Here is a 26,613-nt window from a genome sequence, read left to right on the forward strand (position 1 = left end):
TATATAAATTTATGTATAATATTATATTGCAATTCCAATTACTTGTTGATGATTCCTTTTGATCAGACTCTAGCATCTAGTATGTTATGGTCATAACATCGAATACTTAATATTTCTCTCGTGATAAAAATGAAAATATTGTTAGGTTATTTGCTATACAAAGCAGCCACTCTCGCATCACAACTCCCAGGGCCACTTGTGACATGCAGTACAAAGATACACTTCAAGGCTTGAGTGTGGACGGCCCCTTCTAAAGTTTTACTGGTGCACCCATGAGTAAGAAATCTGTGACTAAAACAACGTCAGCATAAGGCACACAAATAATTTTCACAGTCTATGGTTCAGAGTCGAGATTCATACTCTGGTGTAAAGATGTTCAATAAGCTAATAAGCTATCACTAACAAATGTCACAAGGTTGGAAGAAGGAAAGGTTTTCTGAGCAGGGTACTTGAGAAATGTTTTTATAATTTAATTGAATGTGTTAGCACACAGGAATATTAATCACTCATGAAGATAACAGCTCTTTCTGTGTTGTTTGTGTGAAAGAGAGAGAGAGAGAGAGAGAGAGAGAGAGAGAGAGAGAGAGAGAGAGAGAGAGAGGATGGAGGGGGGGGGGGGGGGGGGGGAGTGGCGAGGTATTTCTCTGTTGGTCTTCTATTTTCTCTTATCCTGGTACAACTGAGATTATGCACCAACTCGACGAAGTTAGTCCAACACAAGAAGAGCAACAAAATTTTATGAATTAAATAGTTTTGGCAGGAGTTTGTGAGTCTTTTATGCACAATGTACACTGACTATGAGATTTAGATACATGTGATATTATCATAACTATTTCTGTTAAGCACCATGTTTCAAATTCCGACTTCGTCATCCAGATTTAGGTTTTCTGTGGTTTCCATAAGTGGCTAAGGGTAATTCCGAGTCGGTTCCATTAACAGTGGCCACTTCCAATTTCCTCACCTGTCCTAGTCCAATCCAAGCCAAGTTTTCTTGCTTTTGATACATAATAAAATTTGTGTAATGTATTTGACACGCTCTATGCCATTATCATGAATGTTGAAAGCACAAACAAATAAACATGGTACTATCAATGGTTTTAGACATGGAATACCAGATTAAAATACCTTGATGATTGGATGTGATGGCCCAGGAAATCTGCTTTTGAACTAGCCTGATCTCTCTGTGCAGTGCAGTCCCCTAACAATAAGTCTTTCCTTCTCATCACATGTATTAAGTCTCACCTGACCCAGATTTCTGGGTGACTTTTCCTAATTCGATGCCTTTTCCTAAGCCTCACCAGTCCTTTTCCTTTGTCCCTCTTCTCTCACTTTCAACCTTCTACCAGAAGAAGAAGACACTAGCTCAGAAAGCTTGCAAACTTTAATACTTTTTATATGCATGTTCTCCTGCACCTGCTTGGTGAGAAGATTTTTTATCTATCCAATTACATTATATATTCATAGGATTTGTAGTTGACAATACTGACACATTCAGAAGAAACTACGTAAGTCATACGGTGAGCACTATATAGAAATAAATACACATTTGGACAACACTTACTTAAGCACTGTATAGAAAGGTGTACACTATTCCGTACATTTCATTCTCAATACGCTTACAACAGAACTGAAAACTGAGTGATAAATCCCAAGTATTCAAATCACAGTTGAAAAGTTGCCTTGTGGCACACTCCTCTGTTATGTACAGGACTCCCTTGCAGTAGTTGAGAATTTTTCTCTGTTATGTGTTATTTATTCTCATGCTCTCTGGTTTCTGGTGTTTTTATTAATTCTTGTTTATAATTTTTTTAATTCAGCATATTGTGTCTATCTACAGACTTTTACATGGCTGTGTAGCTTAGGGCTTAAATGGTCCCATGGAACCTGATAAGTAAATTAATAAAATAGAATAAATGATGACATGTATTAAAGTTTTGAACATAGCTGCATGGTCAGCGACCGTTTACAAAGTAAAATTAAAGCAATAGCAGCCATCGGTTGCAAAATAAAGTCTTTTGACCTAGGTTTCAGCACAGCTATGAGTGCCTTCATCAGAAGTAAAACATTCAATCTGACCTATAACATAACTAAAAAATTATATGAAAAACTTTTTTAAGTGTCAGTACTGACTAGGAGCACAAAAAAGAAACAGTACTTACATGTCAAGTATAAAACTAAATATCAAGCGATAAAGCTTTAGTCACAAAATTTTTGAGTAGAATACATAGAAGGCAAGCCACTATGGGCTGCTTGCACGTGTTGAGCTACAGTAGCATCAGACTGAGGTGCCCGTGCAGTTACCAAAATATTTTTTCTAAGTCGACTAATAATTTTTTGTTTTTAAATGGTTTACATTAATTACATTTCATTTAATACTGCTTTTCTGCTTGCCAAGTTATTCAGTTCCCTTTCTATTTCTAAAATGGCGTTTTCAGCCTTTAAACCGTTAAGCTCTTAGTAGACTAGTTGTTACCGTGTCTGCTACTGTCAGATAAAAAAATATTGCCTTTTGCTTCATGTACTAAATAATGTTCATCGTAGCATTTGTTTGTCTATATTTTGAATGTTAAGTATCCTGTTTGTCTTTGCAGCTACCAGATGGCACTCTTGGTGTAATTTTCACCTGCCCGCAATTGCTAATGCGGGCGCCTCAGTCTGATGCTGCCATAGCTCAATACATGCGAGCAGCCCATAGTGGCTTGCCTTCTATGTATTCTATTTCAAAAATTTTGTGACTAAAGCTTTATCACTTGATATTTAGTTTTATACATGACATGTAAGTACTGTCTCTTTTTTGTACTTCTAGTCAGTATTTACACTAAAAAAATTTTTCCTATAATTTTGTGATTATGTTATAGGCCAGTTTGAGTGTTCTACTTCTGATGAAGGCACTCATAGCAGTGCCAAAACCTAGATCCAAAGACTTCTTTCTTGCAACTGAGGGATGCTATTGCTTTAATTGATGACAAGTATAATAAAAAATGCAACACAGACCCTAAAGTACAAAACAAGAGTCCACTATTCTGTATCATGGATATGTAACAAAATATTCATTGCAAACATAATCCGGAAATAATAACTTTGGAAATTTGTAAATATATTTATAACCACCATAATTTATCTCAGTGCTTTGATACTAGCTTTTTAAAACACAGATAAAGACAGGACAGCTCATTGTAAGTAAGCCACCATTCATACAGAACATAACTATTCTTCTTCAACAGTAATCAGTACATTAACACAATTGCAAAGAACAAATTAGTAGATCACTAGTAGCTAATAATTACACTAAGGAAGCAGCAGAGATTTTCAAAGTTACACATTTTCTTAATGCAGTAACATGAAAAAATCTTTGTATGTCTATGAGTTCTCTCTCTCTCTCTCTCTCTCTCTCTCTCTCTCTCTCACACACACACACACACACACACACACACACATAACACCAAATTGTCAACTTTCAACCTAACCTGGACCTTAGGCTGCACTACAGATCAGTCTGCCACCACAACCAAGATGTTGAGGAGACCCAGTACCACACTTTAACCGATGTTGTCACATTTCCAGACGAATTTTCCATTGTGTAATCTCATGGTGGTATGACATATTCAGAGTGGATTGTATGAAGTATGGTGGCACTCGGCAGTGTGGTATGTTCGTTTCTAAATTGTTTGTGAGTGCTGTTAATCATTCATTGGACTACTCGAGTGCTGATGGAAAAATAATATTGAAAGAGTTTTTAGCACTTTGTTAATGTGTTATTTTGATGTTGGCAGTAACATGAACAGTTTCATTTTTGGGTTTGGATTTATTAGTGCATTGTGTTGATTACAGTTGGAGATTTAATTTTATGTTTTGTTTTTGGATTGTTATGGATATGACAATGAAGTCCACTTGTAGGTCCTTGCTTGTTGCAATGACGGATGAAATGTTGACCATGATTAAATTCCTATGGTTATTTGGTTTAATTGGCAAGTATTAGAAGTATTGTGTATGTGGATAAGATATGAGATTAAAAAAAAAAAATTACTGGATCTTGCATATGTGACAATGGATGGCTTCTACCTGGGGGGTTCATGGTTTTAGAAGTTTAGGCTGGCCATTCTAGAGATTGTGTTGATGACATATGATTTTTGCTATCACTGGATTTGTGTGTTGGCTGACTTTCATTGATAAGAGTGTTTCTATGGATTTTTTAAAAAATTGTTCTATCCAGGGTACATGTGATTGTGAGCATAGCTGTGTGTGTGTTGTATAATGAAAGTGATGTTAATGTAGTTCTTTTTATGAATTTTTGTGTTGTGTTGTTAGCTGCTGGTAATTATCTTGGATTGTGATTGATAGATGATATGGACTTTGTCTTACCTACAAGATTAATGTTATTGTTTTAACTACATAAGTAATGTTATGATGTTACACACTGCATTTGACGAGTTGTGTGTAGTTTTGTGGACTTCGTTTGAGCTATACCTGTCACACGAAACTTCTGATACCAGTCTCCCCCCCCCCCCCCCCCCCCCACACACACACAAAATCCCGTAATCCTCATGGTTGTCCTGTTAGCTTAATGTTATTTCTGCAACTACTTTATTTTTTGGGTCTCTCCATGTATGTCATGAGGGACGTCATCGTCACCATATGTATAAGTTTGAAATATAGGTGTCTGCCATATTGATGATGTCACAGGTCAAAGCCCATGGGGGGAGGGGAGGGGTAGCACAATCTTTGATTTGGCCTTGTTATTGTATCATATAATCACAAAATTCAGTAGCCTATGCCTCTTTATTGATGTAGTGATGGAAAGAGTATCCCCATTAAGTGTACATTGTGCAACCAGCTCTACAAATGTGACATCTTCAATTCACTAAAATAAAATAAAAACTGAATTTATGTTATTTAAACTGGATAAGAAAAGGATCAAATATAAATCTGAGGTTCAGTATACATAGAAAATTGATTTTTCACTCTCTCTCTCTTTGTGTGTGTGTGTTTTTATGCAATAAGTATTTTGGTGGCAATACAATTTTTCTGCAGTCTGTTCCAAATGACAGTTTTCTAAACTTTCTCAATAGTGTTCCACAATAAGAATGCCTTCTATCTCTAGATTCCCATTTGACTTTAGGGAGCATTTACACACTACACACTTGCCGACTGAACCTACAGGTGACAAATTTGGCAGTCAAATAGTTTCACAGAAAACTCTGTCCACCACCATGCTTTGGATATGTACCTCCAAGTTGCTACAGGTATCTTGTAGCAATGACAGTTTAGATACAAATAGCAAACGTGCTGTCTTTCATTTAAACACCACGTTCCTGTATACTATGACAAGTTTTATGTAATGCCTTTTCCTACCTTGTCTCCTTCACTTTTTATGCTTGACACTCATTACGTTTCTAACAGCATATTTATTATTTTATCTGTCCAGTTAATGATGCTCTCAGGTTTGTATGGCAAAGTCAACCATCAATATTAAGCTATAAGCACACAATTTTTTTTGCCTGCACTAGGAAAAAGTGTTTACTAAACATTTACTCAAATGAAAGTGAACCGTAAGCAATTTGGGGAACCCTTTGGTCTGAAGGAGATAACTTTTAGTTACAGGAGGTAGATTTGGTTATATATGCCTCTATCAACTGTACTTTTGTAAAAATCTACAAACCAACAGTAACAATAATTATACGCAAAAAGGTGCCGATAAATGAATCTGTTGAGAAGTGGTAACACAGGTATTTAAGTGCGCTGGTTGCCCCATCAATTCGTCAGTACAGGTAATCTCACAAGAGACAACAAGCGAATGATAGTGGCAACTGCAGAGTGATTGGAGTACAGTATTTATTACTACATTTGTTTCATTCCTCCATAACTGTGTATTTCGCGCACTAAATTGGCTACAGACTGCGTGGACTTATTAGTAGCAGGATACATATTAGTACATATGTTTGCTTTGTATAGTAATATATTTACAAAAACACACCTAGTTTCGTCTGAAATACCTGTGAGCTTCCACCCAAAACTTTATATACGCAAAAGTTTACTTATTTGGTGTTTACTGTCAAACACCATTAATAAACATTGGAGTAACTGGTACTACTGGCAGTGACAGTATAGCCAACATAAGATCAAGATCAAACACAGTCAGCTTAGCCACGCCACAAACGTAACAATTTTCAATTGCATTGGTTGGCTGCTCAAAGGCTGAGCGCCAACGTGCAATGTTTACGTTGTCGTGACGCTAAAGAGTACAGACAATTCCTCGATAGTAAGCGTTTTCCGACGGAAAGCGTGTTGTGTGTAGGTAGTGTGACTGTTCACTGCATAAAAACACGTAATTTCTGATCACGTTTTGCTTTTAATGTTATTGTAATAACCACTGCATTTATTGCGGATCTGCCGTGTATTTGGGATAGTTTATACTCTTACCAAGTTTTGAAGGGTGAAACATATTGTGTAGTTCTTCAAATCCCACCAATAGCAATATTTACTTTGCATTTATTAGTTTCTTTCTACAGTTATGAACATCATGAGGAACAATTACAGCAGGAGACTGTTGTTATTATTTACGCCATCATATTTGCAATGACAGACGCATAATTGTTACTAGTTACAGTAGGTTTTTTTTTGTCAAGTGGGGATTTTCATCAGCGTAGTAAAGGTTGGTTTGAACATTGCGGCACTGTGCAAAATGTGGTTAAACGGGAGGTGGTATGCCCTTTCCTTTCTCCACTGAGCCAATAGGTTAAAATGGACTTTTAAACCACTTTGCAACTTTCATTTATCACATGAACGAGTCGTTGTCAGTACTGATTGTCAGAAAGAAAACAATTCGCCCACAGATTTACCTATTTTACTTAAAAAATAAGAATTCAGTCAACTAACAATGAAGTTAAAACACTGCCTTTTTAACACAACCAGGGAAGATGGAGCTTTCCCCTGCCCTTTCCTTAGTAGTACATTTATTTCAAAAGTGCTAGTTTAAACTTACATGAACAGTGCTAAGTTGTATATTGATTGTTTATTGTTAATACATAATATAGATTACTTTTTATGGTATTCTTGTATTTTGTTATTGCTTGTCTTTTTTTAGATATATGCCGTAACTTCTTTCCACATCCTTGAAGGTCTTTCTTTTTTTTTTTTCCATTTGAAGGCTTCCATACTGTCCATTACATTTGTTGATCTCTTCCCCTCCTCAAGGCTCATAGTGTCCTGCTGATACTGTCAATAAGGAGGACATTTAGGGATGTGAAATATGTCAGGGTATGAATTTACAAAAGACAAGAAAATCATACGAACTTCATCTTTACACTATATCAACAACTTCCTATCACTATACTGCATATTGCTATTCATGCTAATTAAAGAGAGCAGCGACACTGAAACAAGCTGGGTGATTTCATCTCAAATCATGCAGGTCTAGAGTGAATGTGTCACATCATAATTCCAGACATTTCTGAAAAATATATGTTGAAGTTCCAAAAAAAAAAAAAAAAAAAAAAAAAAAAAAAAAAAAAAAAAAAAAAAAAAAAATTCAATTTTCTGTGTTGCTAAAATGCTATGGACCTGTCTAAATTGTATTTGTGAAAATGTCATAATGAAAGGAATAGAAATCTGAAATTTTTAGGAAAAACCTTGTTCTCAGTATTATTAGATATGATTAACATATACACACTCCTGAGCTTGCTTTCATCTTTAATCTGGAATGTAAACTATGGAAGGTTTGTAACTTTTAGCAAACTTCACAATTGTGTTTTGAAAATATGAACAGTCACAGGATGCTAATTGTCTTGAGAAATTATGGAATAGAAAGACTGCTAACTGTCAACTGTGGCATTAATGCCTGAACCCTACATCTAAATCTATAGGCCTACTCTGCAAACCACTGTGAGATATTTGGCAGAGGGTATATGCCATTTTACCATTTATTAGGATGTCTTCCTGTTCCGTATACAAATGGAGCATGGGAAGAATAATTGTTTGAATTCCACTGTGTGTGCAGTTGTTGTTGTCGTCGTTGTGGTCTTCAGTCCTGAGACTGGTTTGATGCAGCTCTCCATGCTACTCTATCCTGTGCAAGCTTCTTCATCTCCCAGTACCTACTGCAACGTACACCCTTCTCAGTCTGCTTAGTGTATTCATCTCTTTGGTCTCTCTCTACAATTTTTACCCTCCACGTTGCCCTCCAATACTAAATTGGTGATCCATTGATGCCTCGGAACATTTCCTACCAACCGATCCCTTTTTCTAGTCAAGTTGTGCCACAAACTCCTCCCCATTTCTATTCAATACCTCCTCATTAGTTGTGTGATCTACCCATCTAATCTTCAGCATTCTTCTGTAGCACCACATTTCGAAAGCTTCTATTCTCTTCTTGTCCAAGTTATTTATCATCCATGTTTCACTTCCATACATGGCTACACTCCATACAAATAATTTCAGAAACAGCTTCCTGACACTTAAATCTATACTCGATGTTAACAAATTTCTCTTCTTCAGAAACACTTTCCTTGCCATTGCCAGTCTACTTTTTATATCCTCTCTACTTTGACCATCATAAATTGTCCTGCTCCCCTAATAGCAAAACTCATTTACTGCTTTAAGTGTCTCATTTCCTAATCTGATTCCCTCAGCATCACCTGATTTAATTTGACTACATTCCATTATCCTCGTTTTGCTTGTGTTGATGTTCATGTTATATCCCCCTTTCAAGGCACTGTCCATTCCGTTCAACTGCTCTTCCAGGTCCTTTCCTGCCGCTGACGAATTACAATATCATTGGCGAACCTCAAAGTTTTTATTTCTTCTCCATGGATTTTAATTACTACTCCGCATTTTCCTTTTGTTTCCTTTACTGCTTTCTCAAGATACACATTGAGTAACATTGGGGATAGGCTACAACCCTGTCTCACTCCCTTCCCAACCACTGCTTCCCTTTCATGCCCCTCGACTCTTATAACTGCCATCTGGTTTCTGCACAAATTGTAAATAGCTTTTCGCTCCCTTATTTTACCCCTGCCACCTTAAGAACTTGAAAGAGAGTATTCCAGTCAACAGTGTCAAAAGCTTTTTCTAAGTCTGCAAATCCTAGAAACATAGGTGAGCCGTTCCTTAATTTGTCTTCTAAGATAAGTCATCGGGTCAGTATTGCCTCATATGTCCCAACATTTCTACGGAATCCAAACTGATCTTACCCGAGGTCAGCTTCTGCCAGTTTTTCCATTCGTCTGTAAAGAATTTATGTTAGTATTTTGCAGCCGTGACTTAGTTTATTATGCTGTTTGTAATAGCTTACCCGCACTCCTATTTTTTATTCATTATTAAACCTACTCCTGCATTACCCCTATTTGATTTTGTATTTATAACCCTCTATTATCCTGACCAAAAGTCTTGTTCCACCTGCCACCGAACTTCACTAATTCCCAGTATATCTAACTTTAACCCATTCATTTTCCTTTTTAAATTTTCTAACCTACCTGCCCGATTAAGGGATCTGACATTCCACGCTCCAGTTCGTAGAACGCGTTTTCTTTCTCCTGATACTGACGTCCTCTTGAGTAGTCCCCGCTCGAGATCTGAATGGGGGACTATTTTACCTCCGGAATATTTTACCCAAGAGGATGCCATCATCATTTAACCACACAGTAAAGCTGCATGCCCTCGGGAAAATTTATGGCTATAGTTTCCCCTTGCTTTCAGCCGTTCGCAGTACCAGCACAGCAAGGCCATTTTGGTTATTGTTACAAGGCCAGATCAGTCAATCATCCAGACTGTTGCCTCTGCAACTACTGATAAGGCTGCTGCCTCTCTTCAGGAACCACATGTTTGTTTGGCCTCTCAACAGATACCCCTTCGTTGTGGTTGCACCTATGCTACGGCTATCTGTATCACTGAGCCGCGCAAGCCTCCCCACCAACGGCAAGGTCCATGGTTCATGGGGGTGGGTGGCAGTAATCATTATAATTTTATCCTCAAGATGCCTATGTAAACGATATGTAGGGGTTGTAGTATATTCCTAGAGTAATCACTGAAAGCCATTTCATGAAACTTTCTTAATTGACTTTCTCCAGGATAGTTTACATATGTCTTCAGGAGTCTTCCAGTTCAGTTCCTTCAGTGCCTCTGTGAATCTCTCTCACAGATTAAACAAACCTGTGACCATTCTTGCTGCCCTTCTCTGCATACGTTCAGTATCCCCCTTTACTCGTGTTTCGTATGGGTCCCACACACTTGAGCAGTATTATAGGATGGGTTGCACAAGTGTTTTGCAAGCAATCTCCTTTGTAGACTGTTTGCACTTCACCAGTATTCTACCAATAAACTGAAGTCTGCCACCTGCTTTATCCACAACTGAACCTTCATATCCCTACAAAGTGTTACACCCAGGATTTGTATGAGATGGCTGATTCCAACAGTGACTCATTGATATTATAGTCCTTGGATACTATTTGTTTTTCGTTTTGTGAAGTGCACAGTTTTACATTTCTGAACATTTAGAGCAATTTCACAATCTCTGCACTCTTTGCAATCTTATGATGTTCTGACTGAATATTTATGTAGCTTCTCTCAGATAGTACTTCATTAAAGATAACCACGCCATCTGCAAAAAGCCTGTTTTTGCTATTAATATTGTCTGCAAGGTCTTTAATATACAACATGAAAAGCATGGGTCCCAACACACTTCCCTGGGAGACACCTGAAGTTACTTCTACATCTGATGATGACTCTCCATCCAAGATAACATTCTGTGTCCTCCCTGCCAGAAAGTCCTCAGTCCAGTCACAAATATCACTTGATACACCATGTGATTGTATTTTTGATAGTAAGTGCAGGTACGGTACCGAGTCAGATGCTTTTCAGAAATCAAGAAACACTGCATCTACTTGTTTGCTTGATCTAAAGCTTTCACATGTTCAATGTTTTCAAAACCCACACTGGTTGGCATTGAGGAAGTCACTCTGTTCAAGATACCTCATTTTGTTTGAGCTCATAATATGTTCTAAGACCCTTCAACAAATTGGTGTCAATGGTGTTGGATGGTAGTTTTGTGGATCACTTCTACTACCCTCCATGTAGATGGGTGTCACCTGTGCCTCTTTCCAAGAACTTGGCATAATGTTTTGTTCAAGGGATCTACAATAAATTATAGTTAGAAGAGGGGCTAACTCTGGCACAAATTCAATAGAGAATCTGACAGGGGTTACATCAGGTCATGGGGCTTTATTCAATTATAATGATTTCAGCTGTTTCTGAATACCACTAATACTAATACTTACTTCATTCATCTCTTAAGTGGTACGAGGACTAAATTGGGGCAATTCTTTTAAGTTTTCCTTTGTAAAGGAACATTTGAAAGTGGAGTTAAGCATTTCAGCTTTTGCTTTACTACCCTCAATTTCAGATCCTGCCTCATTTGCTAGGGATTGGACACTAAATTTGGTGCCACCAACAACATTTACATACGACCAGAATTTCTTTGGATTTTGTGAAATTTCATTTGACAATATTCTGCTACGGTACTCATTGAATTAATGCACATTACTCACTTGACGGCGAAACTTGTTTCATTTAGCATCTCTCTATCTATAGCCCTATGCTTTGTTTTATATTTGTTATGCAGTAACCTGTTTCTTTAGAAGTTTCTTTGCAGTGACTGTATACTATTATGAACTGTTATACTAGGTACTTATCTATCCGGTACATGGTTAACTATTCTTTTAAACGTGAGGCGGAGTTCCTCTACAAGCTTCTGCCATATGCTGAAAGTTTCAGTTCCTCATTGAAATATGACACTACTGATTTTTATGTAGTTCACTGAACATATATATCTTTCTACTTGTTTTAGTTGGCCTTTGTACATTTGTAATCATTGTTGCCACAGTTGTGTCGTGGTCACTTAGATGAGTTTCCACGTGGACGTCCTCAAAGAGGTCAGGTCTGTTTGCTGCCATTAGGTCCAATATATTTCCATAATGAGTGGGGTTCCTAACTATTTGTTCAAGGTAGTTTTCAGAGACGGCATTTAGTAAACTTTCACAGGATGCCTTATCATGCCCATCACTAAGAAAACCGTAATTTTCCCCGTTAAATGTTGGATGATTGAAGTCTCCACTGATGATTTCAGTATGATTGGGGAACTTACTTACAAGTTAACTGAGGTTTTCTCTAAAATATCTGATTACCTCATGAGATTAGTCCGTTGAGTGATAGAAGGATCCACAATGGGGTGTCCTAGGTAGTTGGGTTTATGGACTGTAGGAAGCACGTAGAAGGTGGGAGTGCGGGGAGTGGTAGGGGTAAGTAGAGAGATGGACTCTGGGGAGAGGTTCTGTGATGGGCCTAAGGATTTGAGTAGTGACTGGAGATCCTGCTGGATTACTGGAATGGGATCACTGTGGCATGGTTTGTTGGTGGAAGTATCTTATAGCTGCCGGTTAAAGTGCTCCCACTGAGAGAATCTCTGCTCTCGTAGACCAACACCTTCAACCTATTACCCGGAACCTATCATCCTGTAAATTTCCTCGACTGACTCTCCACAGTTCCTGTCCCTTTACCGCAGGTGCTCTGCTCGTCACTATTGATGCCACCTCCCTGTACACTTAACATTCCTAATGCCCATGGCCTTACTGCTATCGAACACTACCTTTCCAGACGCCCTATGGATTCCAAACCAACCACCTCCTTCCTAGTCTCCAACTATATCCTCACCCACAATTACTTCTCCATTGAAGGCATTACCTACAAACAAATCCACAGTACGGTTATGGGCACCCACATGGCACCATCCTATGCTAACCTATTCATGGGCCATCTGGAGGAATCCTTCCTAAAAACCCAGAATCCTAAACCCCTCACCTGGTTCAGATTCATTGATGACATCTTTGCTATCTGGATTGAAGGTTAGGACACCTTATTCACATTCCTCCAGAGCCTCAACAACTTCTCTCCCATTTGCTTCACCTGGTCTACATCAGTACCTTCATCCATATCAAACCTACTAACCACCAGCAATACCTCCAACTTTGACAGCTGCCACCCATTCCATACCAAGAAGTCTCTTCCGTACAGCCTAGCCACCCATGGTCATTGCATCTGCAGTGACAGGCAGTCCCTCTCTAAATATACGGAGAGTCTCACTGAAGTCTTCAGTGACCGTAATTATCCTTCCATTCTCTCGTACCGCATGCCGCGGAATTTGAATCCCCGCTAGACGTCATGGGCGTCGAAGACCAAGAGGTCTCTGCACCATCGCACCATAAGCTGTGGCGGTGCACGCCTCCTGGCCTGCATTTAGTGTGATGGTGCCACAGTAGAACATGTGGTTCCAGCGGCCAATAGCGGCGCCCCCGATAAAGTATTTAAGCACCTGCCACTCACTCAGCCATCAAGTCTAATCTTGCATACGTCTCTGGACACATCGCCTCGCGTTAGACAGCTTACTTACTTTCTTGTTCTGTGTACGAGTGGACGTGGTTGTTAAGTTTCCTTGTGACTCCGTTGTTTCGATCTTGTTGTTGTTTGTTCTGTCCTTCGTAGGTCTTGTCCGTCCTCTGTCATTGTGTGGTTGTTCGTGGGCCGCTCCGCGGGTCCCGCTGTGCTTTCCGTCATTTCAACCCCGCGACCGTTCCAGTTGCAGTTACAACAATCCTTGTACAAAAACAAATCTCCCGTGCCTTATCTTTCCAGTCTTCCACCCCCTCCCAAAATCCCACAGTCTGGTCACAGAGGAGCATTCCCCTCATAACTCAGTACCATCTGGGACTGGAGCAACTGAATTACATTCTCTGCCAGGGTTTTGATTACCTCTTGTCGTGCCCTGAAATGAGAAATATCCTACCCACTATCCTTCCCACCTCTCCTACCATGGTATTCTGCCGTCCACCGAATCTACTTGTCCATCCTTACACAACCCATCCTCCCAATCCCTTACCTCATGGCTCATATCCCTGTAGTAGACCTAGATGCAAGACCTGTCCCATACAACTTCCTACCTCCACCTACTCCAGTCCGGTCACTAACATCACCTATCCCATCAAAGGCAGGACTACCTGTAAAACCAGCCAAGTGATTTACAACCAACGCTGCAACCAGTGTGCTGCATTCTATGTAGGCATGACAACCAATAAGTTGTCTGTCCACATGAACGGCCACTGACAAACTGTGACCAAAAAACAAGTGGACCATCCTGTTGCTGAACACGCTGCCAAACATGATATCCCTCATCTCAATGTCTGTTTCACAGCCTGTGCCATATGGATCCTTCCCACCAACACAAGTTTTTCTGAATTGCGCAGGTGGGGAATTTCCCTGCAATACATCCTATGTTCCCGTATCCCTCCTGGCCTCAACCTTCGTTAGTGACTTTCCTCATCCATCCAGTCCTCTCCCTGTTCCCATTCCAGCACTACACAGCCGTCATTTCACCACGACACCCAGTCTTTTAATTTCTTCTTTTTATTTCTCTCCTTTCCACTACTTACCCCCTCCCCCCCTCCCCCCCCTCCGCACCTTCTCTCCGGTCCTCCGTCTAAACTGCAACACTTCACTGTCCGCCACTACCACCATACTATCCTTCCCCCTCCCCGCCCGAGCCTCCTCCTTAACCCTATCCAGTCGCCACTCCCACCCTGGACTTGTGTTGCTGCTCACAGTGTGGTTTCAGCTCTCTGAGATTGCAGACATGTGTGCTGGTTGCGTTTGTGAGAGTGTGTGTGTGTGCGCGTGTGTGTATGTGTGTCTACTGCTGACGAAGGCTTTAATGGCTGGAAGCTTTAACCGTGTGAATCTTTTTGTTGTGCCTATCACGACTCAGCATCTCCGCTATATGGTGAGTAGCAACTTTCCTTCTCTGGTATTGTTGCATTCCATCCTGGATTTTCCATTGTTTGATACTGCACCATCAGTCACATACGCATGTTTAGGAAATGCATGGCCTCCAGATACTATGTCATCAGTTATCATGCCAACAGCATAGCATGCATGTGCACTGTCATGTATATCATCAGTGACGACAGAAAAACAGTGTGATGTTCCAAGGAAGTGAGCAACACATGTAAATATAGACACTTGTGATGTGTGCAAGTGGTAACTTTGAACTTGCTTCTGCGAAGCAATGGAGCAGTTCTGAGCAAACTCGAAATGAAAAACTAATGTGTTATTGTTCTGGGATGTGACTGATTTTACCTGTGTTATAGCCTGTCTCTGAATCCTGCAGATATGATAGTGAGGTACTCCTTTATGACCCATTCCTTCAACGATCATCCCTTCAGCACCAGGACACATTGCACACTCCTGTAACCAACATTTATCTTGTGGCTCTTGACATATACACAAAAGCGTCAGCACCATCTCTCTGCACTTCTTCCCCATGAGACAACATATGCCGAAACAAATAAATTTCAAATTAATGCAGTAAATACACATGCGTATTTCCTTCACTGGCTGGTGTTTTACCCTTTTTGGTCATAAGGAGTAGAATTTTGTGAAACCAGTTTCTAAATTTGAGTTCTTCTTTTTCATTAAGAGATATGTTTCTCACACTGATCTTATTAAATATAATTTTTTACCTTTTTAAATTTTTTAACCATTTTTACAAACAGAGATAACATCAGTCTGATTAAGATTTTGCCCTCTGCAGTCTTTGTCATCAATTAGGCAATATTACAGTTAGTAAAATGTTCCAGGCTTTTATGCCATGGTGAATGGATTTTACCTTAACACGCAACATTTCATCCCCATCTGCAGAGGATATTTTCAGCGGGGATCATAGCTTCTTTGAATGTCCAAAACACACCCTGGCCCACTACTGACTACAGAAAAATTTTGCTTCTGTGCAGTGGCGTGACATTACATGTTTTGAATATGTGAGTGCAATTAGCCATTGCCAACTGCTGTCGTCTGTTGCTATCAAACCATGGTGGAAGCCTGGTACGAATCTTCTTCAGCACCAGAAACCAGATGTCATTCAATTTCATTCTGTCCTCCTTCCTATTGAAATTTTTGAGGTGTTTTACAATCTCTCTGGCATCTCTCTATATCCTGTCTTGGTATCTGCTTATGGCTGCCAGTATTTGAGTCCTATCAAAATGAATGTTGTGGTCTCCTGGCTGCAAAGCATGTTCCACAATAGCTAATCTGTCAATCTCCCTCTCTTCTGCAATTGCCTTTATGCTCTTCTAGTCGATTTTTGACTTATTTTTGTAGTACTCACGTACACCTCTCCACTACTATCACGGAATCCTATAATCTTGATTTTTCCAGCGGTTGGCAAGCATCCTTGGCTGATTTTAGGTGATCTTGTACCCTCCAGCTGGGTTTGTAGATTGCCAGGATGTTCTGGTTTTTCAAGAATTTTTCTATGCGGCCAGCAACATCCTTAATGAAAGGCAGGAAAACTTTCGGTTTCAGTGGCGCTTGAGCATTCCTGTGAGTGTTAAGCGGTGCTCTTAATGGTCTTTTCACCTCAGCAAACAAATAACCATTCTTGAGCAATGCACTGGTGAGATTTTTTAATTCTGCATCATGAAGCTCTGGTTTTCAGATTTTCCATGCTCTATCCGGCAATGTTTTTATGATGCCGTGCTTTTGTCGTGGGTGATTATAATCCCAGTGTAGGTAAAGGTCTGTATTATGTGTTTTTGGTAAACCATGTGGCCCAAGCTACCATCTTATGCCTGCCTCATAAAAATGTTGGCAGATAGAGCAAGGAAAATATGTGAACCAGAGCTGCTTGATGAAGAATTAAAACAGCTCGCCAGCGCATTGCTTAATAATGGTTATTCGTTTGCCGAGGTGAAGAGAGCATTAAGAGCACTGCATAGAAATCATAGCAATGCTCAAGCAATGATAAAATCAAAAGTTTTCCAGCCTTCCCTTAATTTCGTTACTGACCACATAGGAAAAATCTTGAAGAAGTGGAATGTCACGGTAATATACAAGCCCACTCAGAAGATACAAGATCACCAAAAATCAGCCGAGGATGCTTGCCAACCTCTGTAAAATCAGGAATTTATAGATTCCGTGTAGTTTTGGTGAGGTGTATGTAGGTATTATAAAAAGAACGATCAACAAATAACTAGAAGAGCACAAGGGAAATTCAGATGAGCAGACATGACAGATCTGCTGTTACAGGACTGAATGACATCTGGATTCTGGTGCTGTAGAGGATTTGTACAAGGCTTCCACTGTGGGGTCGCCGAAGTGGCGTCAAATTGAAAGACTTGCACCAGGCAAGCGGTCTACCCGACGGGAGTTCCTCGTCTCACGCCATTATTATTATTACTGTGGGGTGATAGCAAAAGCGGACGAAAGCAGTTGACAGTGGTCAGTTGTGCTCACGAATTCAAAACACAAGATGTGCAGTAGTGGAATTTTGCTCTAGACAGTAGCGGATAAGGGTGTGAATCAGACATTCAAAGAAGCTACAATCCTCCTTGAAAATGTCCTCTGCGGATGGGGACGAGATGTTGGTTTTATGATGAAATGAATTCAACTACAGTATAATAGCCCGGACAAAAATTAAATGTATCATGTTGTAGTGGATGCCCATAGTTGGTGTCTGGGCATACTCGAATACCTTTTTCATTCTGTATTTTATCAGCTTTTTGAATTAAGTGATGTGAGGCAGTTGGGGTGTAATTCAGTATCTGCTGCTTGAATGGATATCAGTGTCAGTAATTGTACCTTCTCAGTATAGGTGGCTGCCGTGATGGCAGTGGGTACAATTTGAAACCACACATCGCATTGGGTGCACGTCCTTGTCTTCAGGTTCTGCGCCAAGTGCATCAGCATTATATACTTCACAAAGTTTTGAAGATGTTGCTTGCGTAAAACTTGTTTAAAATTCTTCCGCTTTCCTTTTTGCATAACCGTTTTCTTCTTATGCTTCTTATCTTGCTTGGGCACTTAAGGAGGGATATATTGGGGGTTACAACAGAAATAGCATTCAGTGCGTTAGCTCCTTCACACCCAAGAATATAAACATCTGCAGTGTCTTCATTAGTTTTGCACTCCCGTGATGGTGATCATTCAAATGGATTATCACAGAATTTCTTCTTGTAGTGAGTTTAGCAATTGCTGCACAGTGAATGTGATGGTAACACTGTTACATGAGGACCAACATATTTTTGCAATAACTCTGACAGATTTCCAACAATTGTGTTTTTCAATTTTCTTAAATACCTCCATCTTGTGGCTTTTTCATAGTCCACCTTCCTCACCCTTTCATTACTGTATTTTCTAACTGACATTGTATCTTACAAGAAGTTCAAATCGGACACACAACTTTATGCAGTAGGAGTCATGTGGAAGTTGTCACTCATTTGTTATAAACAGAAGAGAGTTGGAAACAGTGTCGCCAACATTCATATTTTACACTAGAAATTCAATCATGATATTTTACAAATTGTTAGTACTTTACACAGCAAAATATTTCCCTATTTGATTGCAGTAACTACTAAAATATTAACCAAGCAATAAATTGTGCAATTTTAACCAGTATTGTGATCAGGGTTTTCGAGCATAAAATTCATAAAAACTCATAAAAATGTGATTTTTTTTTTTTTTTTTTTTTAAATTTAAGAAACATATATTTACACAACACAGATAGCTGGAGCAGAGAAGATATTGTTCATGTATCAGTTGTATCTGGTAATATAACAAAGAAGTTTGCATTCTCTGATTTTCCAAATTAGAAAAAAAAATAAGTAGAAAAATTAAATTTTTGTATTTTCTTTTTAAATTAGTGACTTAAAAGAAAGCCCAGAAGTGTGTGTATGTGAACTAAATTTGAACATATAAAGAGGGAGCTGTATAGCAGAACATCTGGCATATGTACTGTGGTTTTAAGAGTTATTTACAAACTACAAATTTTTCAGAGGACTCTACCATTTACAAAGACCATGATAAAATGAAAATATTTTATTTATAACACATATGGTATAGAGGTCTAACACATTTTTTTCCAGATAAACTCATGATCACGAATTGACATGTCTTCTATGATTTGAGATGAAATTACACAACTGCTGCTTCAGTTATATTAAAAGACTGCTGTTTATCCCATTTTGAGGTAGTTATTTGCTTCTTTACAATGGGATATTGAAAGTAAATAGTTACCAACATCTGTAAAATGCATAGTACTTTTTAAATACATTACTGCTTCTCATACCGCTTTACAATGAACACTTGCCAAATATCCAACAGAAATTGTCAGTCATTCAGTCTAGATGTTCAGATAATATATAGAATGAGTGTCTAATGGTCTAGATGTTATTAATTTTCCTTTGAAATGTTTCTGGTTCTCAGTGCCTCATATAATTTTTAAATCTGAGCTTGTGAATGCATAAGGGTACATAGGCCTAACTCTTCTCTGCACCAAAAGTACAAATCCAAATTCAAATAAGTTTTGTGTCTTATAATGTGATTGTGTACATCATAGGACTTTGTTGCATCAAGAGTCCTCGGTTTACTTGATGTGTTTTGGATAAAATCTCACGATTTCAACGACTGCCTACATCATTATCGTTTGGGGCTAAGTCTGACCGTTGTGAAACTGGCGAGGCTCACATTTTTATACCCAGAGGATGGCATCTGATTTCCTGGATTACATCAGTGACACCACGGAAATGGCATGTACTGAAGTGCAACCCTCTACATCTGTAGATTTTATTTATGCTTTATCCAGCATTGCTTGCAGCGCCATCTCTCATGTCAACCAGTAAACTGCCAGAAGCCTTCATCTTTTCTCTCTCTCTGTCTGTCTCTCTTTTATTTTTTATTGAGTGCACGCTTCCACGCATTGCTAAGTGCGTAGCTTGTGTGTCTATTGAAGTTGTTTTCACATAGGTCAATTTCAGCTGCTTCCCTGATCATAGTTCCATTAGTTTGATGCATGAGAAGTATTCTGATTTTTTAAAACAATAATATGTGTTTATTTAACAGTCTGGACCTGGCCACAACTGATCTTTTTCAAATATCTATATTTAACGTGATACTGACAAGGTGTATACGACCCGGGACAACCAGGAGATTTGAGAAAAACCCGGGAATTTTTTCATCCAAGAGAAAACCGGGAAAAACCCGGAAATTTTTTAGAAATCCGGGAAGTTTTCATTGTTTTTGTTTTCAGTTAAATTTCTGTGATTTTGACTGGCAAGAAACTGTGGTGACTATCGACTCTATGAGTGAGATATCTCCGCCATAGCAGGCTCTCTGACCCATGTGGACTTATTGTGCGCTGCCATTTTGCTTCCCATTCTGTTGTGTGCTGTCGACTGTATAAGACGTTGTAAATATTCTCGCATAATAAAGTTGTATTAATGCATGTTGGTGTGTTATTTAATGATCGCCGCCACTCCGCACATCAGGAATAACCACATTGGTGACCCCAATCTGTTTTAGTTCAATTCGCGAGTGCTATTAACAGTGATTTGTATTGTGCTACGAACAACGTTTCAACAACCGTTCAGTCCCTGTGATGCGACTTCTCAGATGCAGTTTTTCAAAGCGGAAAATGAATCCATTCTGGAAATCATGCCGCAGTTTTAGTGCCAAAGTGAACTCCGCTGTCAACCAGATTTTTACCTACGTGACCCCGAGATAAACTCAATGGTTCCCGCTTGGCTGCCGCAGCATGTTCCCATGCCTACGGCTGCCTCACGACCGTCGGACTGCATTCTGCTTATCGACACCCCAGCACTGCCAGCACCTGCCATTCCTGCTCATCTGCTGCACCCACACATGACGTCTGCTCCACAGCCGCAGACTACGCAACTCTCCACGGACATCTTACAACCGCTCAGGTATGATGCAGCCGTGTCTCCCGCGCCGCGCGCCATCCCGGCTCCTGTTCATCTTTCGCATGTTTTCCTGACGGTTTCGTCCGTCTCTGCCACGTCGGTTTCAACCGCGCCCGCTACACTCCCGAACCCGTTGTTAACAGCTCCGGCATGCCTACCGCCCGCGCCCGCGGCGGCACCGGCCCCCCCACCCGCGCCGGTCCACAACGTTTTATCGACTTCCGTGCCGGGTTCTTTCGCTTGGCAAACACTGGTCGCATGCTCACCAGTCCGAACTGCACCTGTTTCCACGGTACTGGAGAGTCTTCCGCACCCAACCGTGCCCCCACCAGCCGGGGCCCCAGCAACTGTACCTGCCTACACTATGCAACCGAACTCACATGTCAAGACTGAACTCTCTTCTTGCACTCCTGCTGCTTGTATATCGTGTGGTTTTGTCCCTAATAACCAGATTAGTACAGCTACTGTGTGCCAGTCTCCTGGTGTCTACAATCCCTATTTGGCACCACTCTACACTGCTACACCGTCTGCACCTCCAAGTAGTGCATTCGCTGCACTGACCGTTCCTCAGTACCTCGCGCCTAGCAGATTCCCAAAACTGCCAGCCCTACAAACGGAGAACCCTAAGACATGGTTTGCATTAGTGGATAAAATGTTGGACATTCACGGCATGCTAGACGACGGAGCCCGATTTGTGTGCCTTCTTAGTCACCTGCACGATCACACAGATCTTATTAGTGACCTGCTGCTTTCGCCTCCCATGCAGAATAAGTACGAATTTGGTAAAGCTTGTATCGTTGAATGCTTATCCAGTTCCCCTGCTGAGTCGATCCAACACATCATCCATGAGGAACACATCGACAACCGAACCCCATCACAGCTGTGGCGCCACTTACACGCCGTTGTTTCTACCAGACGTTGCACTTTGGACAATTTGGCTGCTTAAACTTCCTTCTGAGCTACAACTGCAGTTATTGTCCCATGTCTCTGAGCCCCTCGAAGTACGCCTGCCTATCGCCGGCTGTGCCTATAGCATCATTCAACACTGGTACCTCCAGCATTCGAGTCCGGCATCCGCCGCCCCCATGCATTATGCAGTAACAGAAGCCAAGCCTGGCTGCGGCAGGACACGCGCCATGCTGTTAGCGCAAGCAACGTCCCCGTCACCCCGTGATCGCCCGACCGCACCACCTACTTTTACGTTGCCGCCCCAAAGGTCACCAGAGACGGCCGAGCGAGCACCTGAGTACACTCCGGCCGCGCAGCTGGCTGCCTCACCGCCCAGCCATGCTCCTGCACCGCAAGCTGGCCCTCCTTATTGCTGGTTCCACACTAAATTTGGTGATGCGGCCCGCAACTGCAAGCCCCCGTGCGCTTTCCCAAACGCTTATGGCGGGCACGTCTAGGCGCCACGTCCCACCGCGCTGCCTCATGGCGCCTACCGGCATCTCGTCCGACGCCTGCTGCACTGTCTTCCGCTTCGTCGAGGACACCAACACCGAACTTCGTTTTCTAGTGGACACTGGAGCCGACATTAGTGTTATCCCACCCTCCCTCGCCCGTAACATAGATCCCTTATGTGCACCGCCACTGATAGCTGCTAACAATTCCCCGATTCCGGTGCTAGGTTCCTCACATCTCCTGCTTAAATTTGCCCTAGATCAGGTTTTCACCTGGACATTTTACGCTGCGGAAGTTGATGCACCTGTACTCGGCCTCGATTTTCTTCATCACTATGCCCTCTCCCCTAATCTGCAAGCCGGCTGTCTGACTCACATCTCCGGTTCGAGTGTTCCTGGTGTGTCACAACATTCCCCCCTCAGCCTGAAGTTCCTATTGACTGTTCACACTCTGTCCTTTCAGAGTGTATGTCACTTGCTACAAACCTTTCTTCTGCTCTCTCAGCTTTCTTGCGCGAGCGTTCAGACGTCGATGCATTGCGCACTCAGAATGTTGACCTGCGTGTTCGCATTGACGAAGTCCATGCACAACTGTTGCAGACACAAGAGCAGCTTCTACAACTCCGCACACCCAATCTTGCAATCGTGGACAAGCCTCCGCAGCCTGGTCATTGTGCCGCAGCTGTGATCCCATTAACGGTTTGGCCAGCCTCTGCCCCTACCCCCTCTGCCCCTACCCCCCCTGCCCCTACCCCCCCTGCCCCTACCCCCCCTGCCACTACCCCCCCTGCCACTCCTACGTTTTTGCGTGCAATTCCGGAAATCACGCCGCAGAATAAACACAACTGAAGGACCCCCTGTGCGGCATAAGGCGCGCCGCCTAAACACGCAGAAACTTCGCCATGCTAAAGACATTGTTAAAGATCTTTTGGATTCCAACATTCTCCGTCAATCTGATAGTAACTGGTCGTCACCAATCCATCTCGTGCCGAAGAAGGACGGTACTTTCCGCCTCTGTGGTGATTACCGTGCTCTTAACGCACGCACTACCATCGATAACTACCCTATCCCCCACATTCAAGATTTCACCCAGATGTTGCATGGTTCCCAGATCTTCTCCGTTCTCAATTGTAGCAAAGCATATCATCAGATTCTCATGTTCCCCGATGACATCCCCAAGACAGCCATAATCACTCCATTTGGCCTCTTTGAGTACTGTTCCATGCCATATGGTCTGAAAAACGCCGCACATACATGGCAACGCTTCATCGACGCTCTGTTGTTTGACCTCCCTTTCGTGTATGCCTACTTAGACGATATTCTGATTTTCTCTCCCTCACCTGAGGAACACCCTCTCCATGTTTCCAGAGTGCTTGCACTGCTCGCTGCTAATGGAGTGGAGATCAACCACGAGAAGTCTCAGCTTAGCAGTCCTGAGGTCACCTTGTTAGGTCACACAGTCACGGCCAAGGGTGTCTGACTTACCTCCTCTCGGGTTGAACTCATACTTAGCCTCCCTTCCCCAGAGGACTTCGCTGAACTTCGTCATTTTCTAGGCATGGTGAACTTCTACAGGCGCTACCTGCCCCATGCTGCATCTATCCAGATCCCTCTGACCGACGCTCTGGCAGGTAAGGATACTAAAGGCAAACACAAACTCATTTGGACACTGTAGATGGCCGATTCATTCAAAAATCTCAAAACCGCCCTCTCTAAAGCTGTCACACTCGCTCACCCCGCTCCCGACTCACCAATTTCTATTACAGCTGATGCGAGCGACACTGCAATTGGTGCGGTCCTTCAGCAACATGTATTGGATACCCCCCAACCCTCCGTTTCTTCTCCAAGAAATTAACCAAATCCCAGTCCAAATGGTCCGCTTTCGACCGTGAACTCCTCGCCCTGTACAAGGCGGTCAAATATTTCAGAGCCGATGTTGAGGGTCGCCCGTTCACGATTTATACAGATCAGAGACCCTTGGCAGATGCAATCCGTAACCCCTCATGCGATCTCCCCCCACAATGCTTCCGCCATATGGATTTCATATCCCAATATTCCACTGTTGCACAATATATCCGAGGCGCTGACAGTGTAGTCGCTGACTACCTGTCTCGCGTCAACATCATCACTAGCCCACTTGACCTTACCAACCTGGCCCGCCGGCAAACCGAAGACCCCGATATTCGTGCCTTGCAACAAGACACAACCTCTTCCCACAAACTGGAACAACTTGCATTCCCCAGCACCATAGAACCGGTCTGGTGTGATGTTTCCACTGGTAGCCCCCGCCCTCTCGTACCTGCAGCTCTCCGCCACTCTGTTTTTGTTGCACTCCACAACCTAGCTCACCCAGGCATCAAAGCGTCCACCAGATTGGTCACGGAAAGGTACATCTGGCCCAGTGTTAAACATGATTGTAGGATGGGGGCTCACGCCTGCATTCCGTGTCAGAGAGCTAAAGTGGGCCGCCATGCATTTCCTCCGCCAGGCACTTTCGACATACCTAAAGGATGTCTGCGACATGCCCATATTGATATTGTAGGTCCCCTCCCTCCCTCCAAGGGTTTTCAATATATCCTGTCCGTTATTGATAGAGTCACTAGATGGGTCGAGGCAGTCCCTTTGGAAGATATTTTGGCTGAGTCTGTGGCTCGGGCCTTCATTGCCACTTGGATTTCCTGATTCGGAAGCCCTACCTCACTGACCACCGACCAAGGTAGGCAGTTTGAATCATAGCTGTTCGCCTCCCTCTGTTCGCACCGTGGCGTCGCAAAGTTTCACACAACCGCTTATCACCCCCAGGCCAATGGACTTGTGGAGCGCTGGCACCGCACGCTTAAAGCCGCACTTATGTGCCATGGTGACCAGTGGTCTGAATCTCTCCCCTGGGTTTTGCTAGGCCTCTGCACCGCACACAAAGAGGACTTGCAAGCCTCCCTCGCCGAGATTCTTTACGGGGAGCCTCTGGTTTTACCAGCTGAATTCGTCGAGGATACGCCGCTACCAAGCTCTTCCGACCTCCCAGCACTCGTCGAGAGCGTCCGAGGGCACATCGTGCTCATCAAACCTCCCTTGCCATATGCCCACTGTAGGCCTCGTGTGTTCATGCGTAAGGAACTGTCCACATGTGAATTTATCATGTTACATGATGACACAGTACGGACAACCCTGCAGCCTCCCTACACTGGTCCGTTTAAAGTCCTGTCCCGAGGCTCTCCCACATTGTCGATACTTAACAACGGCAAACCAGTAACTGTTTCACTCCACCGGGTGAAACCTGCGTGGATCTTGCAGGAGCACTCTGCAAGTGACCCCGACGTACACGACGCCTGCCCTCTTTCCCAGGAATCCCATCGTGGTTTGGACGGGCCCACCACCCCTCCCACCCCTTCCGCCCCCCTTGCAGCCTACATCACGGGCCGGACGACCCGTGGTTCCACCCCGTTGGCACAGGGATTATGTCCTAGCTTCAGTCGAGCTTGCTACACCTACCCCCAAGTGTTGTGCATGTGATTTCACCATGGAAAAGTGCTTTTGTGACCTTCAAGTGTCCCACCCCCACCGGGCTGGCACAGGACTTGGCACACCACCGTGCTCCGCACTGCAAGGGGGCGACTATCGACTCTACGAGTGAGATATCTCCGCCATAGCAGGCTCTCTGACCCATGTGGACTTATTGTGCGGCGCCATATTGCTTCCCATTCTGTTGTGTGCTGCCGACTGTATAAGACGTTGTAAATATTCTCGCATAATAAAGTTGTATTAATGCATGTCGGTGTGTTATTTAATGATCGCCGCCGCTCCGCACATCAGGAATAACAACAAACCGATACTCTAACAAAGGATACTATTGTATACCGCTATTTCAGATTAATACTGCATCAATAAAACATGAAAGAGAGAAAAAAAACGTAAATAAAACTTAAATTGCAAAGGAAATGCGCCATATACAGCAACAAAACACAGTGCTCATACAAACGTCTGCCAACAGCAAAATGTGTCAAAGGCTTTAGGAAGTTTTTGAACATTTTTGGACACATTCTAAGTTGATTTCTGAATCAATCGTAAGTTGATTTGTGAATGTGTGCATAGTGTACATGATGTCTCTGTCAGGGGAATCCTCGTCACATGTAGAAATAAAGTTTCCTACAGACAAAAGGGGCTATACGAGCTGAGCGGAGTAAGGCCGAACGGATGAATGACAACCACTGTCTGTGTGGTTGATTGGGTTTGCGAATGATGAGCGTTGTTATAATTACTAGCTAAATCCATAGATTCAGACTACAGGAGTGGAAATAAACGAATAACAGGTAAGAAAGATTACGTATTACCTTCTCGGTGTATCTAAGAAAATGAAATTTTGACAGAAAATTTTTGGGCAGATCGCTATACTAGTAAGGGCCAGTTGTGCAGTCCCCAGC

General features: G+C 42.2%; 2 protein-coding genes across 13 annotated transcripts in view; one reads left to right on the top strand and one right to left on the bottom strand.

Annotated features, from left to right (window-relative positions):
- Nucleotides 1-6,102, bottom strand: part of LOC126482677 (uncharacterized) — a 101,762-nt gene extending 95,660 nt beyond the window's left edge. For 3 of the 5 annotated variants that reach the window (XR_007587688.1, XR_007587686.1, XM_050106554.1), the window contains exon 1: nucleotides 5,975-6,077. The gene's annotated coding sequence lies outside the window, so the exon portion shown is untranslated. Of the gene's footprint in view, nucleotides 1-5,974 lie in introns of all 5 variants that reach the window. The other 2 variants (XM_050106555.1, XM_050106553.1) reach the window with 2 other exon arrangements.
- Nucleotides 6,103-6,147: 45 nt separating this feature from the next.
- Nucleotides 6,148-26,613, top strand: part of LOC126482723 (mannose-6-phosphate isomerase) — a 123,771-nt gene continuing 103,305 nt past the window's right edge. Inside the window, exons 1-2 of one of the 8 annotated variants that reach the window (XM_050106563.1) lie at nucleotides 6,178-6,325; nucleotides 19,433-19,622. Coding sequence is in view for 3 of the 8 variants with exons in the window: in XM_050106558.1 (XP_049962515.1) it covers nucleotides 20,635-20,795 (161 nt within the window). In the remaining 5 variants the exon portion in view is untranslated. Of the gene's footprint in view, nucleotides 6,326-19,432; nucleotides 19,623-20,625; nucleotides 20,796-26,613 lie in introns of all 8 variants that reach the window. The other 7 variants (XM_050106558.1, XM_050106564.1, XM_050106556.1 and 4 more) reach the window with 7 other exon arrangements.

Source organism: Schistocerca serialis, chromosome 1 (genome assembly GCF_023864345.2).
Source record: "Schistocerca serialis cubense isolate TAMUIC-IGC-003099 chromosome 1, iqSchSeri2.2, whole genome shotgun sequence".
Taxonomy (NCBI): Eukaryota; Metazoa; Arthropoda; class Insecta; order Orthoptera; family Acrididae; genus Schistocerca; species Schistocerca serialis.